This window comes from Coenobita brevimanus, chromosome 84, assembly GCF_032717465.1.
Source record: "Coenobita brevimanus isolate Jiangsu-jjx chromosome 84, ASM3271746v2, whole genome shotgun sequence".
NCBI classification, from domain to species: domain Eukaryota; kingdom Metazoa; phylum Arthropoda; class Malacostraca; order Decapoda; family Coenobitidae; genus Coenobita; species Coenobita brevimanus.
The window spans coordinates 30,858,387-30,884,100 of NC_137037.1; the positions used below are offsets into that span (position 1 = coordinate 30,858,387).

Consider the following 25,714-nt stretch of genomic DNA (forward strand, 5'->3'; position numbering starts at 1 on the left):
TTCAGCCCAATTGCAGCAGAAATCCCTGAAACTATTCACTTCTTTCACAATGAACTCCATCACTGCTGTTGTGAAAAAAGCAAGGAAGAAGCTCTGTTGCAGGGAAATTCTGGCTGCACACCTGCATTTGTGTCATCAAACACAGGTACTTCAGGCTGAAACCCTGTCCCTTACTCCCACACAAAGGTTTCTAACCTACCTGTCCATGGCTCCTGTTGTGTCTGCCATGCATGTGACCTTCCCTGTGCCCTGCCATGGCCCCTAGCATAGCAGCATGGTGGTGATTCCACCGACGCACCGCTAGATGAGGCAGATGATGATGCTGGTGACAGTGATCGTGGTGGTGATGGTGTTGGTGATAGGAGTCGGTGGGCACATGCCTGCCAGTGTGCACCTGCACCAACATAACCAGATGGGCCAGGTAGTGGTGAAGTGCCACGTGGTGAGGCAGGCTGGAGTGGTGAGGCACGTGGTGAGGCCCATAGTGATGTAGGCCGGCATGGTGAGGCCTGTAATGATGCAGGCAGGTGTGGTGAGGCCTGAAGTGAGGTAGGTCAGTGTGGTGATGCAGGGGATGAGGCAGGTTGGCGTGGTGAGGCCTGAAGTGAGGCAGGTCGGCATGGTGATGCACGTGGTGAGGCATGAAGTGACAGGTCGCCATGGTGAGGCTAGTGGTGAAGCCTTGAGTGATGCAGGTCTGCATGGTGATGCATAAAGTGATGCAGGCAGTGTGGGTGAAGGAGGTGATGATGGGGTATGGATGGAAAATTCCACCCTACGCCGCTCTTGTGCCCAGTGGCTCATCCTGAGGCATTTTCTCCTCCCACCAGCCTCCTCACTTCCCTCACTCTCTACCTCCCCCGCCACTTTCTCCACTGTGTGTGTATCACCCTCTGCAGGATCATCAACTACATTTGATCCTTCATCATCAAAAAAGGCTGATGATCTTGCAGACAGAAAATATCATTGCACAGTGGAGAATTCATGGTCACTCTCCTCCTCTGATGCGTATTTTTCAATACTCAGCATGGCTAAGTCTGGTTCTTCAGAGGAGGAGTCACTTTCTCCACTCACAGTTGGTGATAATGGTACATTTAACTCCCTCCCTATTGCACTGTCACTTAGGCCTTTCCTACGAGGGGCTTTGGACTTCATAGGAGTGGAAGTCGGGGGTCACGGGTGGTCGGATCAGGGTCAGGACACAGGAACATCTTTATGCATAGGCCTATCCATCATGGAGGTATGCAGGCAACTGAAGCGTGACTGGGATGCGTGTGGGAGGGTTGCCAGCGGGTGCTGGTGGTGAAAATAATCAGCTGAGTATTCAAACAATGGCACGAATTACTAGATCATGTATACATGACCCTCCAACGGCCCTGGAAAGACATGTATACTTGTCACCCAGACTGGTTAATAACCCTGCTATTATAAATCAACTACCTCCCCTACAAGTAAGAAGGCATGTTGCCTTCCTTGCATTATTTTACAGGGATTTTTGTGGCAAATGCTCAGCCGAAATTGCATCCATTGTGCCACCTCTCCACACCTTCCCTCGTGCTACACGGGCATCTACCAGCTCTCATGACTGGGCCCTCACTCAGCCGTATTGCAAAACTTCTGCCTATCAGAATTCTTTCATTCCCCAAACCGCATCTCTCTGGAACTCACTTCCCCAGAGTTGTTTCCTTCCAAACTTCAACCTGCAGTACTTCAAGTCCAACTGTTACAGACATTTTATGAATGGAGGACACCAGTAATCTGGTGAATGGATTATTTTTTTTACCCATTTGTTTTTCCTTCCTCTGTTCTGTTATTCAAAAATAAATAAATAAAAAATTAGAATTCTAAATTTTTTAGAAGTGCGAGCTCTTTTGTATTCAATCTCTAGTACTCCCCAATTTTCATTAAACTTTAGAAAGGACACAGAACTATTAACACATGCTTGTACAGAAATTCTGTCACCTTTTTTGTTTCTGCTTAGCAGAGTCAAAATTCTTTAAAAGAGCTTCTCTGATGATTGCAACATACATCAGTCATCCACAAGATTTCTTTTCCTTTCTGCCCTGCATTCTTCTACATTTGTTGTAGCACCAAAAGTGAGAAAAGAGCTAAACTTACTGCAAAATGAACAGTTAGTTACAACAAAAACAGGGGTGAGAGTGGAGTTGTAGTTTGTTTTTGTCAATTTGGAGAAGGCCTTTGACAGAATTCCCATGGAGGTGGTGAAAAGAGAAATTTTGGTATAAAGGAGTGGCTGGTTAGAGTGGTAATGGCTATGAATGTGGACGCTTGCACCCAGGTAAGAGTTAATGGAGGTTTGAGTGATGAGTTTTTAGTAAATGTTGGTGTGCATCAGGGGTCAGACTTGAGTCTCTTATTGTTTATCTTGGTGCTTGAAGCTCTTTCATATGATTTCAGAACTGGACTCCCATGGGAGATGCAGAATGGTAATGACTTGGAGCTGACTGAGGAGAATGAACGAGGCAGAGGAAATATTTAAGAAGTGGAGATAATGGAATAGGGCACAAGGATTTGAGAGTAATTATGAATAAAACAAATATGACGATGTCTTGGACTGGTGCTGGTACTGTCAAAATAGAGGAAGTATGGCACTGTGCAGTTTGCTACAAGGATGTGGGAATTAACTCCATCATGTTCAGTGATTGTGATAAGTGGGTGCATGAGAGATGTAGTGGTATTAGAGGTTGGCTGCGAAATAAAGCTGATTTCGTGTGTGCAGTATGATGAGGAGACCAGGCAGAGATTGCGAAGCATGAAAAGACTAATCTTGCTGGAGAGACTCTTGGGTATGTGAAGAAATTTTGTCATTTGAGGGACATGTCATGTGCCGGAGATGGGGCCACACCTATCAGTGGCTAAGGTGCTTGAGGAAATTCTGGGATCTGTTGCCTCTACGGACACTGAGAGGACCCTCCTTCATTGCTGAGGCTCCATATTTGTAGCGTGTATTAGGAGTGTAATTCTGCATGGTCGTGAGACTTGGGCAGGAAAGGAAGAGGATTTTCGTAGACTCAAACTTCCAGTCAGCCAACAAAATATTGCACTGCCGGGGCTTGATGGATGAGAAATGGTCGAGTTCTAAGCACATACATAAATCTGTTAACTTAGTGTCTAGAAAATATAACACCATATATGTGAAGTTTCATGCAATTTGCAGTCGTATTAAATTCTATTCTATATACCTAGGCTGCTTCCCCCAAGGAACGGGAGGTAGCCAAGACAGGACGACACACTCCCCATTTACTCATCCATTCAAACACATTCATTCGCATCTTAGCCCCAAAGGGGAGAACGGACAGATCCTCACCACACCACACTGCACAAGGGTCAACTGCGCAATGCAATCAGTGACATCCGCAGCAGGGCCCGACAGCAGAGCTGGTTTACCCCTGCCACATCATAACAGACTCATCCCCTTACCCGCACCTGATCTGAAATAGCTGATCAGACCAAATTAAATGCTAAGAACAATATTAATTTTGCACTGATAATCAGAGGGTGTTCCATATATCACAATACTTCATCCAGAATGATACATGCAGTAAAAGCACTGATATTTTTTTGGTTGATTATATGTAAATGACAATTATTAGATAATATGTAGTCTGTCCTTGAATGAGAAGCCCGATTTCATACATGTATTATACAGGGAAACGATGAGATTTTCTACAGTCTATTGAACATTCATTCCTTTCAAAGCCAATACACGAAACTCTCATTAATAGGATTGGAAAGGAAATTGTTGGCAAATGTACTCGACTATATGAATGGGTTAAGCGAATGGTTTAGTATCAGCACTGCAATGAGACAAGGGACTATGATATCCCAGTGGATATCCATTATGATTACGGGCAGGGTTATCAGAAAGATGAAAGCAAGACTGAGGAAAAACGGAATGAAGATACTGGAGTGGAACAGATGCAGTACCATATGTTAAAATATGTGATAAACGAAAATTAGGTCCGATGAAACTGAGAGAAAACTGAGTAAACAGATGACAATGGACAATCAGTGATGGAATATTTCAGATATGATACATTGCAAATGATACTGAGCTGCCGAATGCTTCTGAGTATTCTGTGTTTGCGAAGAGTATTGTCTGAAAACTAATGGAGATTATCGCAAAATTTCCTCTACTAAAAGATGACTGACTGTGTAATGTACGGGTAACTAGAGAAAAGTTTGAAGTGGTCGAAGAATTAAACTTTGTAGTGACTTGAATAAAGTCGTGAAAAGAAAGTGTAGAGTGATGATTTGAAGAAAGGCTGCTGGTTCTACGAAAAATTTGATACGAAACAAAACAGCACGGAAGCTGCACAGGACTGGCTGTGGATAAATTAATGCGAGACAGGGGCACGATATAAAAAAAAAAAAAATTAAGAGCGAGAACACTGAAAAAGCCAATGTTGAGAAAGATAGGCTACAAGGGGTACGCATAAGAAGACAATTGGAAAGTTTACGAGTGGAATACAGGAGATTAACGAAGTCTGTTAAAAAGCAATTGAAGAATATAACCTCAAAGAGAGCATTATAATGATAAAAGTGGTGAACAGCGTTAGATAAGTAAGTTTTAAGGAAGGAGGAGAATGGAAAGTCAAGACGATGGCTTGACATGACGGCTGAATGTGTAAGGAAATAAAACATGGACGACAAGGACCAAATGAATTATACTGACAGTATGTAGAACTGGATGCATGAAACAAATACGGACTTGCACATGATACAGACTGAAAGAGATTGTACTCCTTTTTAGCTCCTTCATGCCGAAGAGTTTTTTTTTTTTTTTAATGTACAGTATTCTGACTAACATTCCACGATTTTACCCATCATAAGCACTTCGGCTGATAAGGTTAATTTAACAGTCGGCGGAGTGGTCCTCCTTCTCAGTCACTGCAAGAGTGCCATTATTAGAACATTAGAACATACATAACTGCATGATGGACCAAGGGCATTCAAAGGCTTCAGTGATGAGTAGATGAAGGTACCGTACAGTCCATTTTTGACTGACAATTGTTTTACCGGCCATTTCAATCCATTGGCGTACCACGTATTTAATTGATGCGTCTGTCAAACCATTATTTTCAGTAGGCATCGAAAAGGTTAGTTATAAATTTAATAGAACCTTTAACGGCCGGGCATCATTAAGAATTTAAATAAAATAGTCTGGAAACAGCAAGTAATAACATCATCATTGCAGTGAAGGCGACAAAACAAAAGAAGTAATCAACGACTGGACTCCTCCAAAGAGTAGTTCTTTCCATATGAAGGTGATTGATACAGAGACAAAGTCAAGATCCTTCAATTCACAATTTCCAAGACACATTTTGTGTTTAAAAGAATGGACGTTATAATAAAAGGGAGGTACAGACTAAGGAAGATGGTTCCAGGGCTGACCAGTTAGATATATACAAACATGAAAGCATGGAGTTCCAATTTATTCTTGTTTTTACTTTCTTTTCTTCTCTCTCTCTCTCTCTCTCTCTCTCTTTGGATATCCTACCCACCCTACTCATGAAACTGACAATAGGTTGCTATTGGCTATACTGATGATGATGTTCGATATGATATTTTAATAAATTGCTGTGTTCCTTATTCTCAAGATAAACTATAAAGTTTAGGGAGTAATTCTGTGAATGTGAGTCTAATCTCTCTCTCTCTCTCTCTCTCTCTCTCTCTCTCTCTCCTTTCGCCCTACTATTCCTAAGTCTTTCAGAGTTTTCGCTTCCATTCCACCGTCACCCTTTCCTTTAAACTGGCGTTAATTTTTAATTTTACCCTTCCTGTTTCCATAACGTGTAATTACAGTGATATTTCTCATCTTTCCATCTTACTCTCCGCTTCATTCTCCCTGTTTTCCCAGCTCTGTCCATTTCTCCCTTCTCTCCTTCCCCTACCTTTCTCTCATCTCTGTCTCTCTGGTGACCACCTACTATACCTTCACCACTTCCTTCCATATTGTTGTACAATTTTCACTCGTGTTTTCCCACTTCTCCAGGACTTTCTGTCGTTGGTTATCCTCTTCCTTTTATTCCTCCTGAACCTCATCCTGTCTGAGTATAATACTCCTTCTCTCTCTCTCTCTCTCTCTCTCTCTCTCTCTCTCTCTCTCTCATTCCAGTCTATAAAGTGCAGTGTGTCCAGGCATCTAGAGATGAACGGATTTTAAGTTCAGTTTAATGTTTACCTGGTTCATTTTGAAAGAACATTATTTTCTGGCTGTCAGCCTTGGTTCATCAGTTTTTCATTGAAAAGGATAGCCATCACTACTGCAGTCATTATTCTTCACCATAACGTCAATGTTACCATTACCATCACCACCACAACACCACATCATCATCGTTCAAGTTATCATTACACACGTCATCAAAAAATAAGAACTGCCACGATGAGGTATGTCTACTGCACACATTCAAACAGAAGTGCACATATGGACAACAATAGTAGAGACAGACAGGCAGACAGACAAATAGGTAAAAAATCTGATGGCATAACTGGATATCCAAGGTAAGTGAGGTGAAAGGCTGTGTGTTAGTTTTAAGGCAATTTCATGCAGTTCCACACACTTTTAATATTTTCCCTACATCCGCTCACACAGTCTTTCGGCAAGCACACACACACACACACACACACACACACACACACACACACACACACACACACACACACATTCTGTGACACAAATTTCTCTTTGTCCCTCTATTCAATGCTAACTAATGCTGACTTTGAATACTTGATATCCATCATCAGAAGGCAAAGTTCCACCCATTGAAGACACTCAAAACCACACACACACACACACACACACACACACACACACACACACACACACACAGAGGCAACACTAGAGGCAGCACGTCCGTCACCTCGCTCGGCACTGGCCACACGTATCCACAACTGGCCACACGTAAATAATATTTTATGAATCAAGCTCTGTACTCAAGCTCTGTACTAGGTTAAACTAAATGTTCTAATATAGTAGAGCAAGTATAGGCAAAAGTGTTGTCCAAAAAACAGAATATATTCAATCCGTGCAAAAACCCGCACTCAAAGTCAAATGGCCACCCCTTACGGGATTATGGTGTCTGGCAGTAGATAGATAGACAGTGCAAGTACCCGCTGATACAACGCATCATCAGCTAGGTGACGTTGTAAGTAGAAGTGATGTTGCTAAGTGAAATACCACAAGATGAGCACCATCCTTAGTAACGTGAATATGGAAGGAGTTAAGAAAAGGGATAAAAGTAGATACAAGTTGATGATTTCCACCAAGAACTGGTTGAAGTGGTTAACATATAATTAATTATCAGAGAAAGTGAATAAACTGGAGAAAACTTTTCAAAGGGAAATAGTAAATTAAGAAGAAATTATGCATGGAAAAGGAAGAAAATGAAAAATCAGTAAAGGAATTATACAAAAAAGACACAACTGTCAGTTGAGGTGGGTATGCAGAAGGAAGATAAGTGAAATGACAAGTACAGTTGTCAAACATGAAAGTATTATGGAGGAGTTCAGAAATGATACAGAGACAATTAGGCATGCAAACAGTCTGATAGAGTAAAGCAGTGATATTGAAGAGAAGCTAACCCAGGTGAACGAAGTGATGCAAAGTTTCAGAGATGATGTAGAAACTACATATGATGAAATGGTGGAAATAAGGAAAGAAGTAGAAACAATAGTCAAAGAAAAAGGCATTATAAAGGAAATGAAATAAATCATTATAAACACCCCCAATCTGGTCAAAGATTCAGCAGATATCAACAAATCTATAGTAATCACTGGTAGAGATGAAGAAGAAATATGAAACAAAATTTCAAGAAACAAAAAGGAGATGGCAAATATAATGCACATATTGAAGGAAGTATCAGAGGAAAACTGTGATAATGACATACTGGAACACACAAAACTAGGGGAATATGAGAGAAATAAGTCAAGGCAGCTAAAAGTAACCATCCAGAGTGTGAACACTGTGGAGGAAATATTAAAAAAAGGTAAACAAATTCAGGGAAAAAGAGGAATTAAAAAAAAGTATGGATAAAAAGATGCCAAACTCAAGAGGAACTGGGAATATTAAAGGAGAAGAGGAAGAAAGCAAAAACAAAGAACGAGGAATGCTCAGAGGAAGAGGAGAGTAAAATTCTTTTACAAAGTAATTGGACTGCAGGTATGAAAATGGTACATAACCAACAATAAATAAAAAGAAGGAAGGTAGTAGACTCAAGCTATGGCCAGTATGTAAACAAGATGATTAAGTTGATGTACTCAAATGTAAATGGAATAGTGATTAAATTATTAGAGATGAAAGACTATACCAAAGAAAAGGAACCATTTATTATTTGCCTATCTGAAGCAAAATTAACCCCAGAGTTATCAAACGATACCCTAAACTTAGAGGAATACAATATATACAGTAGAGAAGAGACAGAAATTTAAGAAAAGGAGGAGGAAGTATAATCTTAACAAAGAAAAATCTACAAGTCAAAGAAATTGAACTACATATACGGTACCCTCACAAGTAGAACTGATTGCATTAGAGATTAACACATCTGAAAGGAAAGTAATTGTGGCAAATATATAAATGCCACCCAAAGCAAACACTTGAGAAAGAGGCAAATATCAAGACCTGGCAGAAATTACAATTCAGAGGTTAAGAACAGTACTACAGAGAATGGAAGAAAAATTTGAAAGAATTGTATTAGATGGAGATTTGAATGCAAATATAAATTGAAATACTCTAGATGTAAGAAGCTTTGAAAGCTGTTGGGATCTAAAGCTCCTGGATCTCGTGCAGGAGTTTTTCCTAACACAGCACGTAAAGGAAAATATAGTACCAATAACACGAGGCCTTGATGATCCCTCAGTACTAGATCTTATATTTACAAGACAAGAAAATGATATTGACAATATAATGTATCACTCTTCATTCGGCAAATGCAATCATGCTGTATTAACTTGGAACTTCAGGATTCCATACGACGTAGTTACCAGTAATGAGAGTTTTAAAAAAGTCAAAACTACACAAAGGACAATCATGACCTGAAGAAGTTTTTCTTAGAAACAGATTTGGAAAAGGAGCTTAGAGGGTAATATTTAAATGTTATATATAGAAAATTCTGTGATTTCTATGAAATGGGAGTCCCAAAATTTCATCCCTCAGCACAAAGCAACAGAAACGAAAATAAAAAAATGGTTTATTACAGAATGTAAAAAATCAATAGAAAAATAAAGTTTTCTGTGGAATAGATACAGAATACACAATAGTGAGAGGGCATATAACAGCTATAAACAGGCAAGAAATGATTGTACAAGGATAAGGAGGGAAGCTCAAAGACAGTTTGAGGAAGACATGAATAAAAGTATTGATCAACCTGAGCTATTTTACAGCTTCATCCGAAGCAAACCCAAAGTTAAAGAAAAAATTCAGTTTATAACCAACGAGGGGATCGTATATACACAAGAGAAAGATATTTGTGAATCAGAAATAAAACTTCCAATCAGTTTTTACAGAAGAAAATAATTTTGAAAGAGATTATATGGAACGTGCATGCCCACACTTATTACCAGATATACAAATGTCAGAAAAAAAAGTAAAGGAAGAGTTAAGTAAATTAGACAAAGGAAAAGCAAATGGTCCTGAAGAATTTTCAGGTTCGGTGCTGCATGAATGTGCAGAAGAGTTAAGCAGATCATTATATTTAATATTCAAGCAATCCTTAGGTCAAGGTAAATGACCTGATATTTGGAAGAAGGCAAACATTGTTCCCCAGTTCAAGAAAGGAAATATACAGAATCCACTGAACTAACGACCAGTATCACTGACCAGTCTTGAAGTTAGATACTAGAAAAGCTGCTAAGAAAAGTTTGGGTAAAATATCTATAAAACACAGTATGATAACGGAGAGACAGTTCGGTTTTAGAGAGGGAAAATCATGTGTTACTAATCTATTAAGCTACTATGATAGATTTACAGAAACATTACAGAAAAGAGAAGAATGGGTGGACAGTATTTAGATTTCAAGAAAGCATTTGACAGAGTACTGCACCAAAGACTTTTATGGAAACTATACCATCAAGGGGGTATCCAAGGCAACCTGTACTGTTGGATGCAGGATTTATTCAGAAAAAGGGAAATGAAAACAGTACTAAGGGGAAATTACTCATCATGGAGGGAAGTGACTATTGGAGTTCAACAGGGCTCAGTGCTAGCACCAATTATGTTTTTGGTATAAATAAATGACAGAGTAACACTGGAAATGGAAGCTATCTAAATATGTTTTCTGATGATACAAAAATACAAAGGAAAATCACTAAGAGATTCTTGCAGACAGCTACAAGAAGAATTAATTATACCGTACTTCATGAACGGCGCAATAAATGGCAAATGGAACTTAATTTTTTTTTATGCGAGGAAAAAGGAGCCAAAGGCCGCTAGCCCGCAATTATTATTCCTTCCAAGACAAAACAAAATAAAAGAAAGAGCCAAATTCAAAATCCGGTCATTTCGAGATGCCTGGACACCCTGCGTTTGAAAGACTGGAGATCATAGGAAGCAGAAAATACAGACAGAGGGAGACAGTTCCAGAGTTGACCTGTTGTATAAATGAAGGACTGGGAGTAACGGTTAACTCTTGCATTGAGAGTTGGACGGAAAAGGGATGAGAGTTTGCTGCTAGACGGGTGCTATGCACCCGCTGTAGAGGTGGAGGAATGCATGCAAACAGTTCAGAGGAGTAGAGACCATTGAAGTAGCGATAGAAAAGAGATAAAGATGCAACAGTGCGGCGAAAAGACAGAGGTTGAAGGGAGTCAGTAAAAGGAGAAGAGTTAATGAGATGAAAAGCCTTTGACTCCACCCTATTGAGAAGAGCTGAATGTGGGGAGCCTCCCCACACATGAGAGTTGTACTGTAAACAGGGACAGATAAAACCCCTGTGTAGAGTCATCAATTGTGCAGGGGTAAAAAAGGTATGGAGTTGGCTTAGCACACCTAATCTGTTGGAAGCAGATTTTACAAGAGATGTAATATGGCCTTTCCAAGATAAGTCTCAAGTATAATATTATGAAACCCCAAGCATGTTCAAGGATGATGCAGGATTAAGCTGAATATTATTCAACATTAGTGGGTATACCTGTGGAAGATTATGTCGGGTTGACAGATGTAATAACTGAGTCTTTGATGCATTAAAAACAACAGAATTATTTTTACCCCAGTCAGAGATACGGGTCAAGTCAGACATTAGGTGTGCCATAGCCTCATCCCTTGTTTATTGAAGTAATTGCTGAGATGGTCGTTGCGAGAACTGAATGGAAAGGTGAAGGGTGGAGTCATCAGGCTATGAGTGGATAGGGTTAGATGTACTATTGCGGCCAGGAGTTCTTAGCCACCCTCGTCCAGCCAACCCGTGTATGTGGCAGAATCGCTTTCACGAGCACAGAAGTTGCCTTTGATGCATTTCTGTCGAAAAATATCCCTTCAGCTTTGGGCTTGTACTAATGGATAAAGCAATAGTAATATGTACTTTGAAGGTTTGACTCTGATAACAAGAATATATCATACTAATTATTTAATAACTTGTTTCTCGTAAGCCAAGCAAGTGACAAATATGTACATTTGGTTCCACTCCACGCCTTCCTGTAGGTTTGAACCAGCGAACACAGAGTGAACAAGTTCGAAGCATTCATTTGTTACCAGGAGAGAGAGAGAGAGAGAGAGAGAGAGAGAGAGAGAGAGAGAGAGAGAGAGAGAGAGAGAGAGAGAGAGAGAGAGAAAGCGTGTATGGTGGGCGCCTGTGAATTTTGGAATAATGAGGTGGAGGCAGACTGGCGCAGGGAAATGCAAGGATGAGAAACCCTGGATTCGTGTGATCCATTGGAAACAGGCCACAGTGTGAATATTTCTTCCATCAGTCACTAGAACTTGCCTTGTTTTGTGATATATATTTTTTTCTTTTTAGGATTGCTTTCGTTGGAATAATGAATTAGGAGATAAAGCATGTTGATTTAACAAAAAGCTGTGCTTAAGTAATTTGCCTCTCTGTCCAGAGAGAGATATCCAGTTAATGAGAAAAATACTTATGAGTTTGCCAAAAATCTCCAGGTGCCAACCACCAGAGAGAGAAAAAAAATGCAAACATAAGGCATTTAACAGAAGTTACGCTGCCTGCCAAATTATTTGACAAAGTCAACTGGCGTTACCCAGAATAAAACCCATCTTTCATTTTGTCCGAGGAGACGTTATCATGGGATAAATAAACTCCTTCGTCATTAGCCAAAGGAAAAATTCCCTGTTTAGCTCGAGCACCTTATTTACTCACATCGCATATAATCATGTGTATGTAGCCGGAATGAAGCCCCTTACCTACGGCCTGACAAACTCCCTGTAATGAGTACCCGGTACTATTTTCTACCGACAGACTGAGTTAAGCGGTGTGTGTGTGTGTTGAATTGCGAGTCATCTGACTTGTGGAGCATGGTATGCGGGTTGGTAGGTTGGTGACTGGGTGGGTGGATTGGTTAGTGTAGGCTGGTTGTTTCACAGGCGGATTAGGTGGAGTGGGTGGGCGAGTTGGAGGGAAAGGGTTGTTGGGCTGGTTAAGTGGGGTGGAGTGGGGTTAGTGCATTGTTTAAACGGGGTGGGTGGTGGGGCTACCTGTAGGACAAGGCAAGAGACAGGTTTGTGTCGTCCTACTCTTGAGACATACTGTATTGAGTAAGGTTGTGGGTATGTGCGTTGATGGGTGGGTATGTAGGTGGATGGATGGATTGTGGGAAAACAGGCCACTGCGGTTAGGTGATTTGAGTTAATGTCCGAGTTGGGAACATCGGTGCACAGGGGATATTATTCTGGAATCATGCTGAAGTAGGTATATATATATCCAGTGGGTTACAGCAGGTCCATCGTGCAATAGTCTGTTGGTTAAGAGGTCTGTGATCGAACTGCACGCATCAGTGGGTGATATAACCACGTCGGATAACAGGTTTATGGGGAATATAGGTTCATTGTGACAAATACATCCATGGGTATACGTCCATGTAGGAAACCTGCATCCATGGAGAGATTCAAGGTCGACGGAGAAATTGGTCCGTGGGGAGAAAATACATCAATGGGGAAAATTAGTTCGTGGGAAAATAGGTTTACGTAGAAAAGTAGGCGTCTTTGAAAAACAAAACAAAAATCATTAAGGAAAATAGGTTCCTGGGGGATTGTGCTCCGAGTGGTGAAAATGTACATTGATAAAAATATTCATGCGGTGAAAATAGGTCCATAGGGGCATACACGTACTGTAAACATACATGGAGATATTTACAACAATGGGACTTAAAATATCCAACTTTCAACAGCGATCGTTGCCTGAAATTAGACTTACCACTGCACACCTTGGACCAAACAACCATTAGCCAGACCCTATTACCACTTCGTCATCCAGTTATTATATTTCATAATTTACCTTCATTTAGTCATTTATACATAGAAAGCAAACCGAAACGAAAGGAAAAATCCCTGTTTAACTGTGTTGTGCACCTCATTTCTCCATCTCATTCCTCTAAAATTCACGGGCTCCCGCAACTCTCTCTCTCTCTCTCTCTCTCTCTCTCTCTCTCTCTCTCTCTCTCTCTCTCTCTCTCTCTCTCTCCTGGTAATAAATGAATGCTTCGAACTTGTTCACTCTGTGTTCGCAGGTCAAACCTACAGGAAGTCGTGGAGTGGAGTTAAATATACAAATCTGTCACTTGCTTGGCTCTATACGAGAAACAAGTTATTAAATAATCAGTATGATATAATCGTGTTATCAGGGACAAACCTTCAAAGTACATTTTACTATTGCTTTATCCATTAGTACAAGCCCAAAGCTGAAGGGATATTTTTCGACAGAAATGCATCGAAAGCAACTTCTGTACCCGTGAATGCGACTCTGCCACATACACGGGTTGGCTGAACGAGGGTGGCTAAGAACTCCTGTCCGCAATAGTACAGTACAGCTTAGAAGGTCACTGATGAATGAAAGGAAGAGAGTTGGTGATAGGACAGAGCTCTGAGGAACACCGTTGTTGATGGATTTAGGAGAACTACGGCCTTCTACAACAGCGGCTATAGAACGACCAGAAAGGAAGCTAGAGATGAAGACACAGATAGGAGGATAGAAACCGTATGAGGGCAGCTTGGAAATTAAAGATTTATGCCAGACTCGATTTAAAGCCTTTGAGATGTCAAGTGCAGTGGCAAAGTTTTCGCCAAAGTCTCGAAAGGAGGATGACCAGGAGTCTGAAAGGCGGATGAGAAGATCGCCAGTGGAGCGTCCCTGACTGACCCATACTGACGGTCAGAAAGAAGGTTGTGATAGGAAAGATGCTTTAAAATTCTTCTATTAAGAAATGGCTCGAAAACTTTTGAGATACAGGATGTTAAAGAAATTGGACGATAGTCAGAGGGTTGGGAATGGTCACCTTTCTTTGGGACTGGCTGAATGAGAGCAATCTTTCAGCAAGAAGGAAAGGTACAAGTTGATAGACAAAGGCGAAAGAGTTTGCCTAGGCAGGATGTAAGCACATAAGCACAGTTCTTGAGAACAACAGGAGGGACTCCATCAGGCACATGTGCCTTATTAGTACTGAGGCCTGTGATGGCAGAAAATACATCAGCTGAAGAAATTTTAATGTCAGCCGTGAGGAAATCAGAGGGGGGAAGTGACGGAGGAACAGCACCGGAAACATCTAAGGTGGAATTGGAGGAGAAAGTCTGAGCGAAGAGATCTGCTTTATCAGTAGAAGAAATAGCTACAGAGCCATCAGAGTAGAAAAGAGGAGGGAAGGACGAGGAGGTAAAGTTGTTAGAAAGGTTTTTGGCAAGGTGCCAGAAGGAGCGGGCAAGTGTAATGTAATTAAGTTAGGTAAAAGTGAAAAAAAAAAAAAAAAAACTACAGTAGATTGGGATTATAAGTTAGGAAGTTCAACTCTACACTTCTCAGAAAGGGAGAAGGACCTAGGACTGATTATCAATAACAGACTATCTCTGGCTGACCACATCAGTGAGAAGGTACGTAACATGTATAAATGAGAACAGCATTCACACACACACACACACACACACACACACATAATATATATATATATATATATATATATATATATATATATATATATATATATGTATACTGTATATATATATATATATGTATACTGTATATAGATAGATAAAATTGAAAAAGTACAAAGGTCAGCTACAAGATAGATACCAAGCTTATGGGATCTAAGCTACGAAGAAAGATCAGAAAAACTGAATCTACCAACACTACAGGAGACAAGGAAATGAGGAGACATGATAATGCTATATAGATGCATCTCAGGGAAAGAGAAAAAAGATATAAATGAATACATAACCTACTGTATGGGGAAGCATCAGCAAGAGGACACTGCGAAAAACTTCATAAAAAGAGAGGCGATAAAGACGTAAGGAAATTGTTTCGAAAATAGGTCAATTGATCGGTGGAATGCACTGCCGAATAAAACAGTGTGTGCCAAAACTATTCATAATTTTAAGGATATGTTTGATGACAATGGTTAAAAACACGGGTCAGTACGAGCTTGAATCATTCCTATAAAGATACAATTAGGTAAGAACAATTAGGTGAGGTAAGTAGACACACACACACACACACACACACACACACACACACACACACACACACACACACACACCGGTTTATCTATCTATCAGTCTTTCTATCTATCTATCTATCTATTTCTCTCTCTCTCTCTCTCTCTCTCTCTCTCTCTCTCTCTCTCTCTATCTATCTATATATATATCTATATATATATATATATCTATCAATATATATATATATCTATGTATATATCTCTATATATATCTATATGTGTGTGTGTGTGTGTGTTGTGTGTGTGTGTGTGTGTGTGTGTGTGTGTGTTCTGCCGTAGTCAAGTCTTTCAACATTTTTGCATCATTTGTCTCTGGCTCATCCCTTCAAATGGCTTTAATTTTCAGTTTTATCCTTCCTGTTACCTCATTGTGTAATGGCAGTGATGCTTTTCCTCTTTCCTCTACCATTTTGCCTGATTTTTCTTCTTTTTCCCCACTCCCTCGTCATCCTTCTTCTAATTTTCCTCCTTTCCCGTTCTGATCTTTGGCTCAAAGAACTAGATATCATAGCCGTATTATCATCTATATCAAACAGTTTCCAAAGGACTATTTAGTTAGTTTTTGTTGTCTGCTTTTCTTTGTACTTCGTACTTTGCACTCCTTCTGCCCCCTTGCCCCTCCCTTCACTGTCTCTTCATTGTGTCATAAAAGACTTTGTGGTTCCTTTGTGGTTGAGTTATATATATATATATATATATATATATATATATATATATATATATATATATATATATATATATATATATATATATATATATATTAAACTTGTGGGCGAGCGGTTATTATGCTGGAGTAGCTTGTAGTAGATAATCTTCTTTCCCATTTGTCATTTAGTGACAGGAGAGGTAAAGAATAGTATGGGACTATTTTTATTTGTCTTGGAAATATTGACAGGTCACTCACACAGAGCGAAGTATAGATTCCAGTCCCGCTAGCTATCACTCTGTCTCGCTCTCTCTGTCTCTCTCTCAAGTTACCAAGCCCTTCTCCCTGCGACCTGTCTCTTGTATGGCTTGTCTCCTTCTCTCCTGCCTGTTCTGTGGCTAACCTCCCTCTCAGCTCTCTTTCCTAAATTCTGGTGTAGCAGGGGTTGTATCACGTGTGTTCCTTGTGAGTGGAAAGTTCTAGAAGCCTGTGTGTGAGTATGTGTGTATGTGTGTGTATGGTCACTAGGTGCTGTCGTGTGCCTAATAAGCATTCCTTGAGTTAAGAGTGTGTAAGCATGTTTAGCATTGCTCGATTCTCGCAGACACAATACCTTCTCATCATCTGACTCCCTGCTTCTATCTGTCTCTCTATCTATCTATTTATCTATCTATCTATTATGATTTGTAATTATAATATGGAGTCCTAACATACTGCTCGGTACACGCAGCTGAAGGACCTCCGACAGCAACTATCATTGACAGTTAATAGTCCTAACATATTAATACATATTATATACATATTATAATGAACTTATAAGCTAATTAAGTGAAATACATAATATTGTAAAAGTAACATACTTGTATGAATAGTGTATACATATAATATTTATAGTAAATAGTGATTATTCAGTAATATTACATTTTAAACAAGTTGTATACATAATTGAATAAATGCATTAAAGTAAATTATTTAACTGTAATACAGTATGTACTTGGGTTATTGTAGTGAAATGCATAACTGTGTTGGCCTTATAATTGTAGTTACATTTGTTAATGCAAATCTTACATAAGTGTCTTGGCCTTATAATTGTAGTTAAAGTTACATAAATGTTACATCTTGTTAATGCAACTGTTAATTGGCAAAGTGTAACATAATGCAATCGTTTGTCGTTACATAATTGTTACATATCGTTTGTAGTTACATAATTGTAGTTAAAGTTACATAAAAGTTACGTCTTGTTAATGCAACTGTTAATTGGCAAAGTGTAACATAATGCAATCGTTTGTCGTTACATAATTGTTACATATCGTTTGTAGTTACATAATTGTAGTTAAAGTTACATAAAAGTTACATCTTGTTAATGCAACTGTTACATAAATTGGTACATATTGTTTGTAGTTACATTTGTAGTTAAAGTTACATAAAAGTTACATCTTGTTAATGCAACTGTTACATAATTGGCAAAGTGTAACAAAATGCAATCGTTTGTCGTTACATAATTGTTACATATCGTTTGTAGGTACATAATTGTAGTTAAAGTTACATAAAAGTTACATCTTGTTAATGCAACTGTTACATAATTGGCAAAGTGTTACATAATGCAATCGTTTGTCGTTACATAATTGTTACATATCGTTTGTAGTTACATAATTGTAGCAAGTGTAACATAATGCAATCGTTTGTCGTTACATAATTATAATATGGAGTTACATAATTGTTACATAATTGTAATAATTGCAGTCCTAACATATGCTGCGGTCGATGATAGTGATTATGTGTCATGCCACTTGCTTGTGGAGACAACAATTTGCTTTTTTTTTTTTTTTTTTTGTAGTTTATGTGGTATTTTGGCATATGTAGTAACACTTACACTTATTTCCATTTGTTTGTTATGTGATCTTACTCTATTTCTCTTTTTTCTTTCTTACTTTTCTTTCTTTCTTTCTTTTTTGTTTTTTTTGTATGTATTGATTTTCCATAGTTTGTTTTTCTTCGCTTGTGTACGCTTTTTCCATGTTGTTCATGGTTGCATAATTACTGGCTAATTTCCTTGGGATACTTTTTTAAAGTTTTGTTTATATTGCACAGGTATTACTGAAAATGATATTATATAGTCCCATATTTTATTATTTTATATTAAAAAAATATATATACACTATATACAGTATTAACTATATACACTGACTTGTTGTTCACTTGTACCTATCGTGGGTAATATGTGTGTCAGCACTGTGTGGAAATCATTGTCTTCACGATTGTCTGGAAGATGTTCACTCTTGCTAACGTCATTTGTGTTGGCCATTTTTTTTTTCTAGTTTACCTTGTAACTTAATTTATATGTTTCCACTAGGTAGCTTTATTTAATAAATGTTTAATACAGTTCTTTTAATCGCTCACTGAGTAACTGTGATGGTATATTTTCTTTATTATTTGTAGATGTAATAATGTATAGTTGTATGTATGAAACACGTATTTTATGTAGGTATAAATGGTAACACTCGTTGGTAGTAAATAAATGTTATAATAAATGAATGAATATATACAGTGTAGAATATTTATTGTTGGTGATTATTTAGTGTTTGAGTTATGCAGATAAATGAAGTAAGTATGTGTATTTAAGCTGTAACTATACAGCACGTTTTATATGTTTGTGCAGAAGCTTATTGTCTATCACTGTGTATTGTATAAATGAAGTAACTATGTAACTCACTAATTTTTACCGTGGTGGGAATGGTGTTAGCGATGGTGCAGGTGGTGAGTTGACTGACGTGGCGTCTTTTCAGCAAGCACGCATGATGACGTCAACTTCCCACACTGGTAGCTGTGGTGAGTGAATGAGTAGCGATGAGTAACTTCAGTGAAGATGAGTAAGATGCGTTATAAATGTGGCTCTGGTGTTTTGCTGCGTGTCTTGACCTCTGCGTCAGCGATGGAGGTAGGCGGGAGAGAGTGGTGGGGGTTTGTGTGCTTGTTGCTTTGGTCTTTCCTCTTCTTTACTTGCTTTGTTTTATATTCTTCTTGTTGCTGCTTGAAGTTACGTGAAGATTATAGAGTTTTTTTGTAGACTTGTAGGCTATTTGCATTGTAGGCTGTATTTTGTAGGACTTCACTGTAGAACTGAAGCTAATCTTGTAGAGTCTCGCCTGCTTTTGTAGAAATTTGCTTTTGATTCGGAGACGATGTCCGTAGATTCGCTGCTACCAAATGTCATAAAAAACTTTGTGGTTCCTTTGTGGTTGAGTTATGTATATATATATTAGACTTGTGGACGAGCGGTTATTATACTGGAGTAGCTTGTAGTAGATAATCTTCTTTCCCATTTGTCATGTAGTGACAGGAGAGGTAAAGAATAGTATGGGACTATTTTTATTTGTCTTGGAAATATTGACAGGTCTCTCACACAGAGCGAAGTATAGAGTCCAGTCCCGCTAGCTATCTCTCTGTCTCGCTCTCTCTGTCTCTCTCTCAAGTTACCAAGCCCTTCTCCCTGCGACCTGTCTCTTGTATGGCTTGTCTCCTTCTCTCCTGCCTGTTCTGTGGCTAACCTCCCTCTCAGCTCTCTTTCCTAAATTCTGGTGTAGCAGGGGTTGTATCACGTGTGTTCCTTGTGAGTGGAAAGTTCTAGAAGCCTGTGTGTATATGTGTATGTGTGTGTATGGTCACTAGGTGCTGTCGTGTGCCTAATAAGCATTCCTTGAGTTAAGAGTGTGTAAGCATGTTTAGCATTGCTCGATTCTCGCAGACACAATACCTTCTCATCATCTGACTCCCTGCTTCTATCTGTCTCTCTATCTATCTATTTATCTATCTATCTATTATGATTTGTAATTATAATATGGAGTCCTAACAATTGGTCATCTAATATATTTTCAGCATTTCCCTTCATTTGCCGTAATTTCACTCTTCAATGCTGCCTACTTCCTTAGCTTTTATCATTCTTTTTCTGTGCCTGCCCTCTTGTCTTCCTATTTCTTCTATCTTTCCTGTCACTTCTTATTCCTTTTCTTTCCTTTACAGGTGGCTTTACATTGAGTGACAAGCCAAATGGTTTCCTGTAAGCCAAGAAACCATTTACAACGCTGGGTGGTAACCATATAACCAAACCATACGTGCTCCCTACGTGTCAACAAGTGGGTTGGTGGAGGGTTGGTGCCCCTCCCTGTAAAACAACTAACTCAGTGTCAAATGGCCACCCTTTACGGGATTATGGTGTCTGGCAATAGATAGATAGATAGACTTTCTCTCTGCTCCTCCTCCTCTTCCTGTCGTCCATTTCTGTTACCTCAGTGGTAATCAACTTATGCACGTTCACGCAAAACTTCCAGGGCAAAGCACTCAGTCCACCCATACGATGTACAAGAACGCCAGTGTCTGAACTATCTCACCGTCCGAATCATCACCGCGTTCCCTACTGAAGGGCCTTGAGAATCCCTCGAGCTCAAAAAGGTAGTCATGTGTTGAATCAAATCGTCTGGATATTGCATTAATAAAAAGGGTAATATAATGTTTATTTATTGCAACCACTGGTCAGTTTTCGGTAGTTCACATCACTTGGTCCAGGAAATAAGACACAACCACGTTGTAGACCACGTTATTATAAATCCATGCCACATTAAATTTGTTGAAGTGAAATTTTAATGTGAAAATCCTACATTTATTACCTTGGATCTCCTCTCAGTTTCAAACTTATGTGGAGCTCTTTCCTCTTGCCACGGGCCGCTTCCATATGTGACGTCACATGACTACTGTGCATACTCCGACCTCACAGCCAATGAGATTGAAATCTGCTAAAAGGCAGGTCAATCAATTTGCTGACACCGTTTGCACATCTTCAAATTTCAGCAAGTGATGCCGGACACAACAATGCTCCCCCAATAGCAATTATCTTAGTGCTTTTAAATATTGATTCGGTACTGCCATTTAGTGTCAGTAAACAATTAAAGTCACAACTAACTTCAGTTTCAACTTGCCCTGTGCAACTCTTTATTAAAGTCTACGATAATGGCTTAACTAACTTCATATTCAAGAACTCACCCTGTGAAACTCCTTCACCTGGCTTTTCACCTTTCAGACATGAAGACAGTACCTCCACAAGTGAATCAGTTCTTTTGGGGACCAGTGCCCACACATTCTGAAGGTTTCACGTAATTTAATTCTGCCGTATTTCCGTATTGCTGCTAACAAGCATAGAAACAAACAAGTAAACAAACAAACTCGACCAAAAACAATACCTTGCCTGACTTCGTCCTGGGCGAGGTAAACATCCCTTACTTCAGTCAGTTGCTCAGTGGCTTCCTCTTGCAGTGGGTGTTCCCTGATGGAATACAAGGCCACCACTCGTTTTCTTAGCCATTGGTTGGGCAAGGGGTTGTTAAAACATTCCCCCTAGTGCAGCAAAATGGTAATATTGGTCACTCTTACAGATTTCCGTGAAATGTATATCAGTGGCTAGGAAACTGCATCGTGCAGCTCCTCACAGAATTATTTTTTAATTGAAAATCAGCATAGTTTTGGAAAAAAAAATTGTCAGAAATTGCATTTTTGGGAGGAACATGAAAGCTGTGGTTTAAGAGAGAGAGAGAGAGAGAGAGAGAGAGAGAGAGAGAGAGAGAGAGAGGAATGTGTATTGCGGCAGACGAGACTGACTGTAAACAGGCTTCGTTCGTTTAAAGATTTCCTGCTCCTATAGTGCAGGCCGGGCCATACATTAGCCCGGTTAGTGAGGTATGGGCTGGTTAAAAATCAGTAAGGAGGGAGGACAGGACCTGGGGATTGCCCGGCACACACGTCCTATCTCTTGGCTGGCTTTGTGGTGTGTGTGTGGAAAAAAAAAAAAAAAAAAAAACAGGCTGCTGCTAGCCTCCCCTTATGCCAAGGAGGTTGCCATCTCGCTCTGCACGCCGCAATATGAGCTTAAGGGGCTAATTTTACACCCATTATTTACCACACTAATTCTGTTCCATTACCTGCTATTGGCCTTACATCTGATTTTATGTTATTTTAAACAACTTTGACCCATGCTGCCTTTGCAGAAAATGTGTTACAAAGTGTGTGCTTTTGAGTTATTGTTGCTGGTGCAACTTAGCAACTGGGCTGAAGATAGAGGGTGGGAATGAGAGCGACCAGTTACCCTAATACCCTATAAATTTTGTGTCACACTGAGCCTACTAGTGTAGACATTATATAGGCATTAGTATATATCTCATAAACACAGTGTACAGGATGTAGTGTCTGCTGGAGACGTACACAGCTTCTCACTAGGAATGTCAATTCACATACTGTAATGTCTTCCCACAATCTTGTTGTCCCAGACCATCAAGAATCCTTAACCATACGATGTATTTCAAACATCATCGGCGTCTAAACAACCAAGTATTCAAACACGTAGAGTAACCAGACCTAATCGGTTAGTCCACATGACTGGAAATCTGCTAGACACTACATCACACACACACATCCTCCTCAAGCTGTATATAATGTCGGAGAGATTCCCTTCAGATCAGAAAGGGGAGAAATGGGGTTGGAGAGAAGGCCTGTTAACACGAGGGTCAGATAGAGTGAGAAAGAGAGAGAGAAAGGAGAGAGAGGGGGCTAGAGAGAAGGCTCGACACTAGGGTTATTAGGCTGTCACGCTCCATTATGCTGTAACTCACTATTGATATAACTATGCAATAAAACTCCATTACCCAAGAATTTTTTTTTTTTTTTTTTTATGTGACCGACTCTGGGCATAGGCTTCACAGCCTGATTTCAAGGCCCAGTAGTCCTCCTACGTACCGCACACCTCTACATGTCACCACTTCGGCGCTAACACCCATCGTCCATACTGAATACATGCTAGGGCTGTTTATAGGACTGATGTATTGGTATTAGCGGGGGTATTTTTACGACATGTCGGCGGGTCTTCTGGAGATCAGTAAAGTCTGATTTTATGAAATTCAAATCCCTAAACTGTTCCCTGCCTCAGCGGGATTTGAACCCGGGTCCGTCAGGACTGCAGGCCAACTCTCTACCGATTTAGCCACCGCCTCCCCACGATGCTGTAATTCACCTACTACGTCTCACAACTTTATTCTGGCTGTGCTTGACGATCCACAGTCGACTTCCCTATCTCCCTATAAGTACCTACGACCACGCAATCGAGACTAGAACCTTTGTGATGCGTTGTTAAATATCTCAGTCATAAGAGGTATGTCACTGCTTTGCAAGACGCCTCACATGAAGTGTGGCATAGTCTACAGTTAAAGAAGAAAAAATTGAACTTCCTGTGCTAACACAGTGTTCTACCTTCTACCCTGAGGTGTGAAAAGTGAGGAAGTGAATTATAGTTTAGACAAAACCAGTATCAGTGTTACTGTATGAAGAAAATCAGTTTTGCAAAATCTAAGAAGCAGTGGGCATATGGTTTTGGTGTGTCGGATTATATGGGAGCTTTTCTTGAAAAGTACTGTTTTGAACTGAAGAAGGTATAGTACATCTTTTCATCAACTACCGGCTTTTATAAGTTTGGAACCATGATACAATAATACAGAACCTGAGCATAAGTTCTAAAACCGGTATTAGCTGGAGATCATACTACAGTGAGGTGATTGATTCTTGGTTCCTTAATCAGCAACCAACTCGGGGATCCGCCTGTGACAAATTAATTTTACCTGGGAAAACCATTCACAGCAACGAGTGGTTGGCATACCGGAACCTGAGCTTGCTTGGGTGCGAACACAAGATGGTGTGGCACAATAGATCCTTTGTGGACCCCATGACTGGTTGTCACACCCAGAATATTGAGAAACTGTGGGAAACCTTAAGTCTTGGGTTGTCAGAGCAAGTTTTGAGGAAGAATACTTCCACCAGTACATCTCCCAGTACCCATTTATCCACTTGTTCAAGAAGGGTGAGAATTCATCCACAGCTTCCTTGTATAGGTCACCAGACTTTATCCTCCCTCTTGCTCCTCGAGGCTTGAGGCAAGCCTTTCCACCTCATCAGCATCACTGTCAGGTCCTCAACCAGTACTCTCACAACACCAGGAATAGGCAGTTGCTGGATACTGAATCCTCTGACGACGACATTTATCCCCTAAAAGACAGGTGTCCGCATACGCCGTCACGTCCCCAAACCCCCACAGTCCACCTCTTCCACCCTGCACCACCACCCCTACCCCCATTCCACCAGCCCCACCCCCCACCACCTCCCCACAACTCCCCCTCCTCCCACCTTCCAACTATGCCCCTCCCAACCACCATCACCACCCCACTCCCATCCCCCGACAACCCAAACCCTCAGCCCCCAACCCCCATGCTCCCACCCTCTGTCCCACCCGCCCCAACCCCCACCATCCCCCATCCCCCCACCTGCCACCAACCAACCCCCAACCCATCATCCCCAATCCCACCCAATCCCCCACCCCAACCCAGCACCACGGCCAACCTCCTCCACCCTTCCCCTAACAACCCCCAACCATCCCTCACCACCAACCCCCCACTCCCACCATATTGCACCCGCCGATTATGCCCGTCCAGAGCGTATGTCAGGCCATTCCGATGCCCGTCTTTTAGGGGTTAAGATTAGGTTAGGTTAGGTTAGGCTGGGTTAGGGTAGGTTAGGTTAGGTTAAGTTGGTTTAGGTTAGGTTAGGTTGGTTGGGTTAGGTAAGGTTAGGTTAGGTTGGGTTGGGTTAAGATAGATTAGGTTGGGTTAGGTTAGAAATTTGATTTTGTGGTTGTTTTATTGTGATTTGATTTTTTTTGTTGTTGTTGTTGAAAATAACTTGTTTTGGAGATAACCTTTGGTAGGAATATCTCTAAAACGGGTAATTTCTGAGAAAAAAAAAAAAAAGTTCAGATTCATTCATTTCACACTAGTATCGACTAGAAAAAACTATTTTTCGTTTGGAGATCGAGTGATGTGAACCACCGAAAAATGACCGAACCATTTTCAAGAGAATCTGTTGCTAATGGTGACCTAGTGTTGGCCGCACGGACTAACACAGTTGAGTGCAAGCTCAGCTTAGGTAGATCTCTGTCACATCCAAACCATCAGAGAAAACGTGTCTGGCTGGTAACTGCAATGGTACGCTTTATCATTTTGCCTTTTTTTTTTTTTTTTTTTTTTTTAATTCGGACATTTCCCCTAATCGTTTTGCTGGTAGGTAATCTTTTTATTTTAGCCCATATCGTCTGTGGACTATATTATTATCATTATTATTATTATTATTTTAGCTTACGGGAGAGATTTCAAACAGAATTTGTTAGATATAACCTTCATGAACTCCTAGGTAAAAAGAGTATTTTAAGTTGAATAAAACAATATTTAAATAGAAAAAAACAGTAAACTACACCACCTAATTGTTGGGTTTAATACTTTTAAATATGACTTCCCCATCCCAATGTATAGA

At 40.1% G+C, this 25,714-nt stretch overlaps 1 protein-coding gene across 1 annotated transcript in view; it reads left to right on the forward strand.

The window, feature by feature from the left end:
* The first annotated feature begins 619 nt into the window (after window positions 1-619).
* The window catches only part of LOC145410115 (uncharacterized), a 90,687-nt gene continuing 65,592 nt past the window's right edge, over window positions 620-25,714 (forward strand). Inside the window, exon 1 of the mRNA XM_080280314.1 lies at window positions 620-695. Within this exon, the coding sequence (XP_080136440.1) occupies window positions 620-695 (76 nt within the window). The remainder of the gene's footprint in view (window positions 696-25,714) is intronic.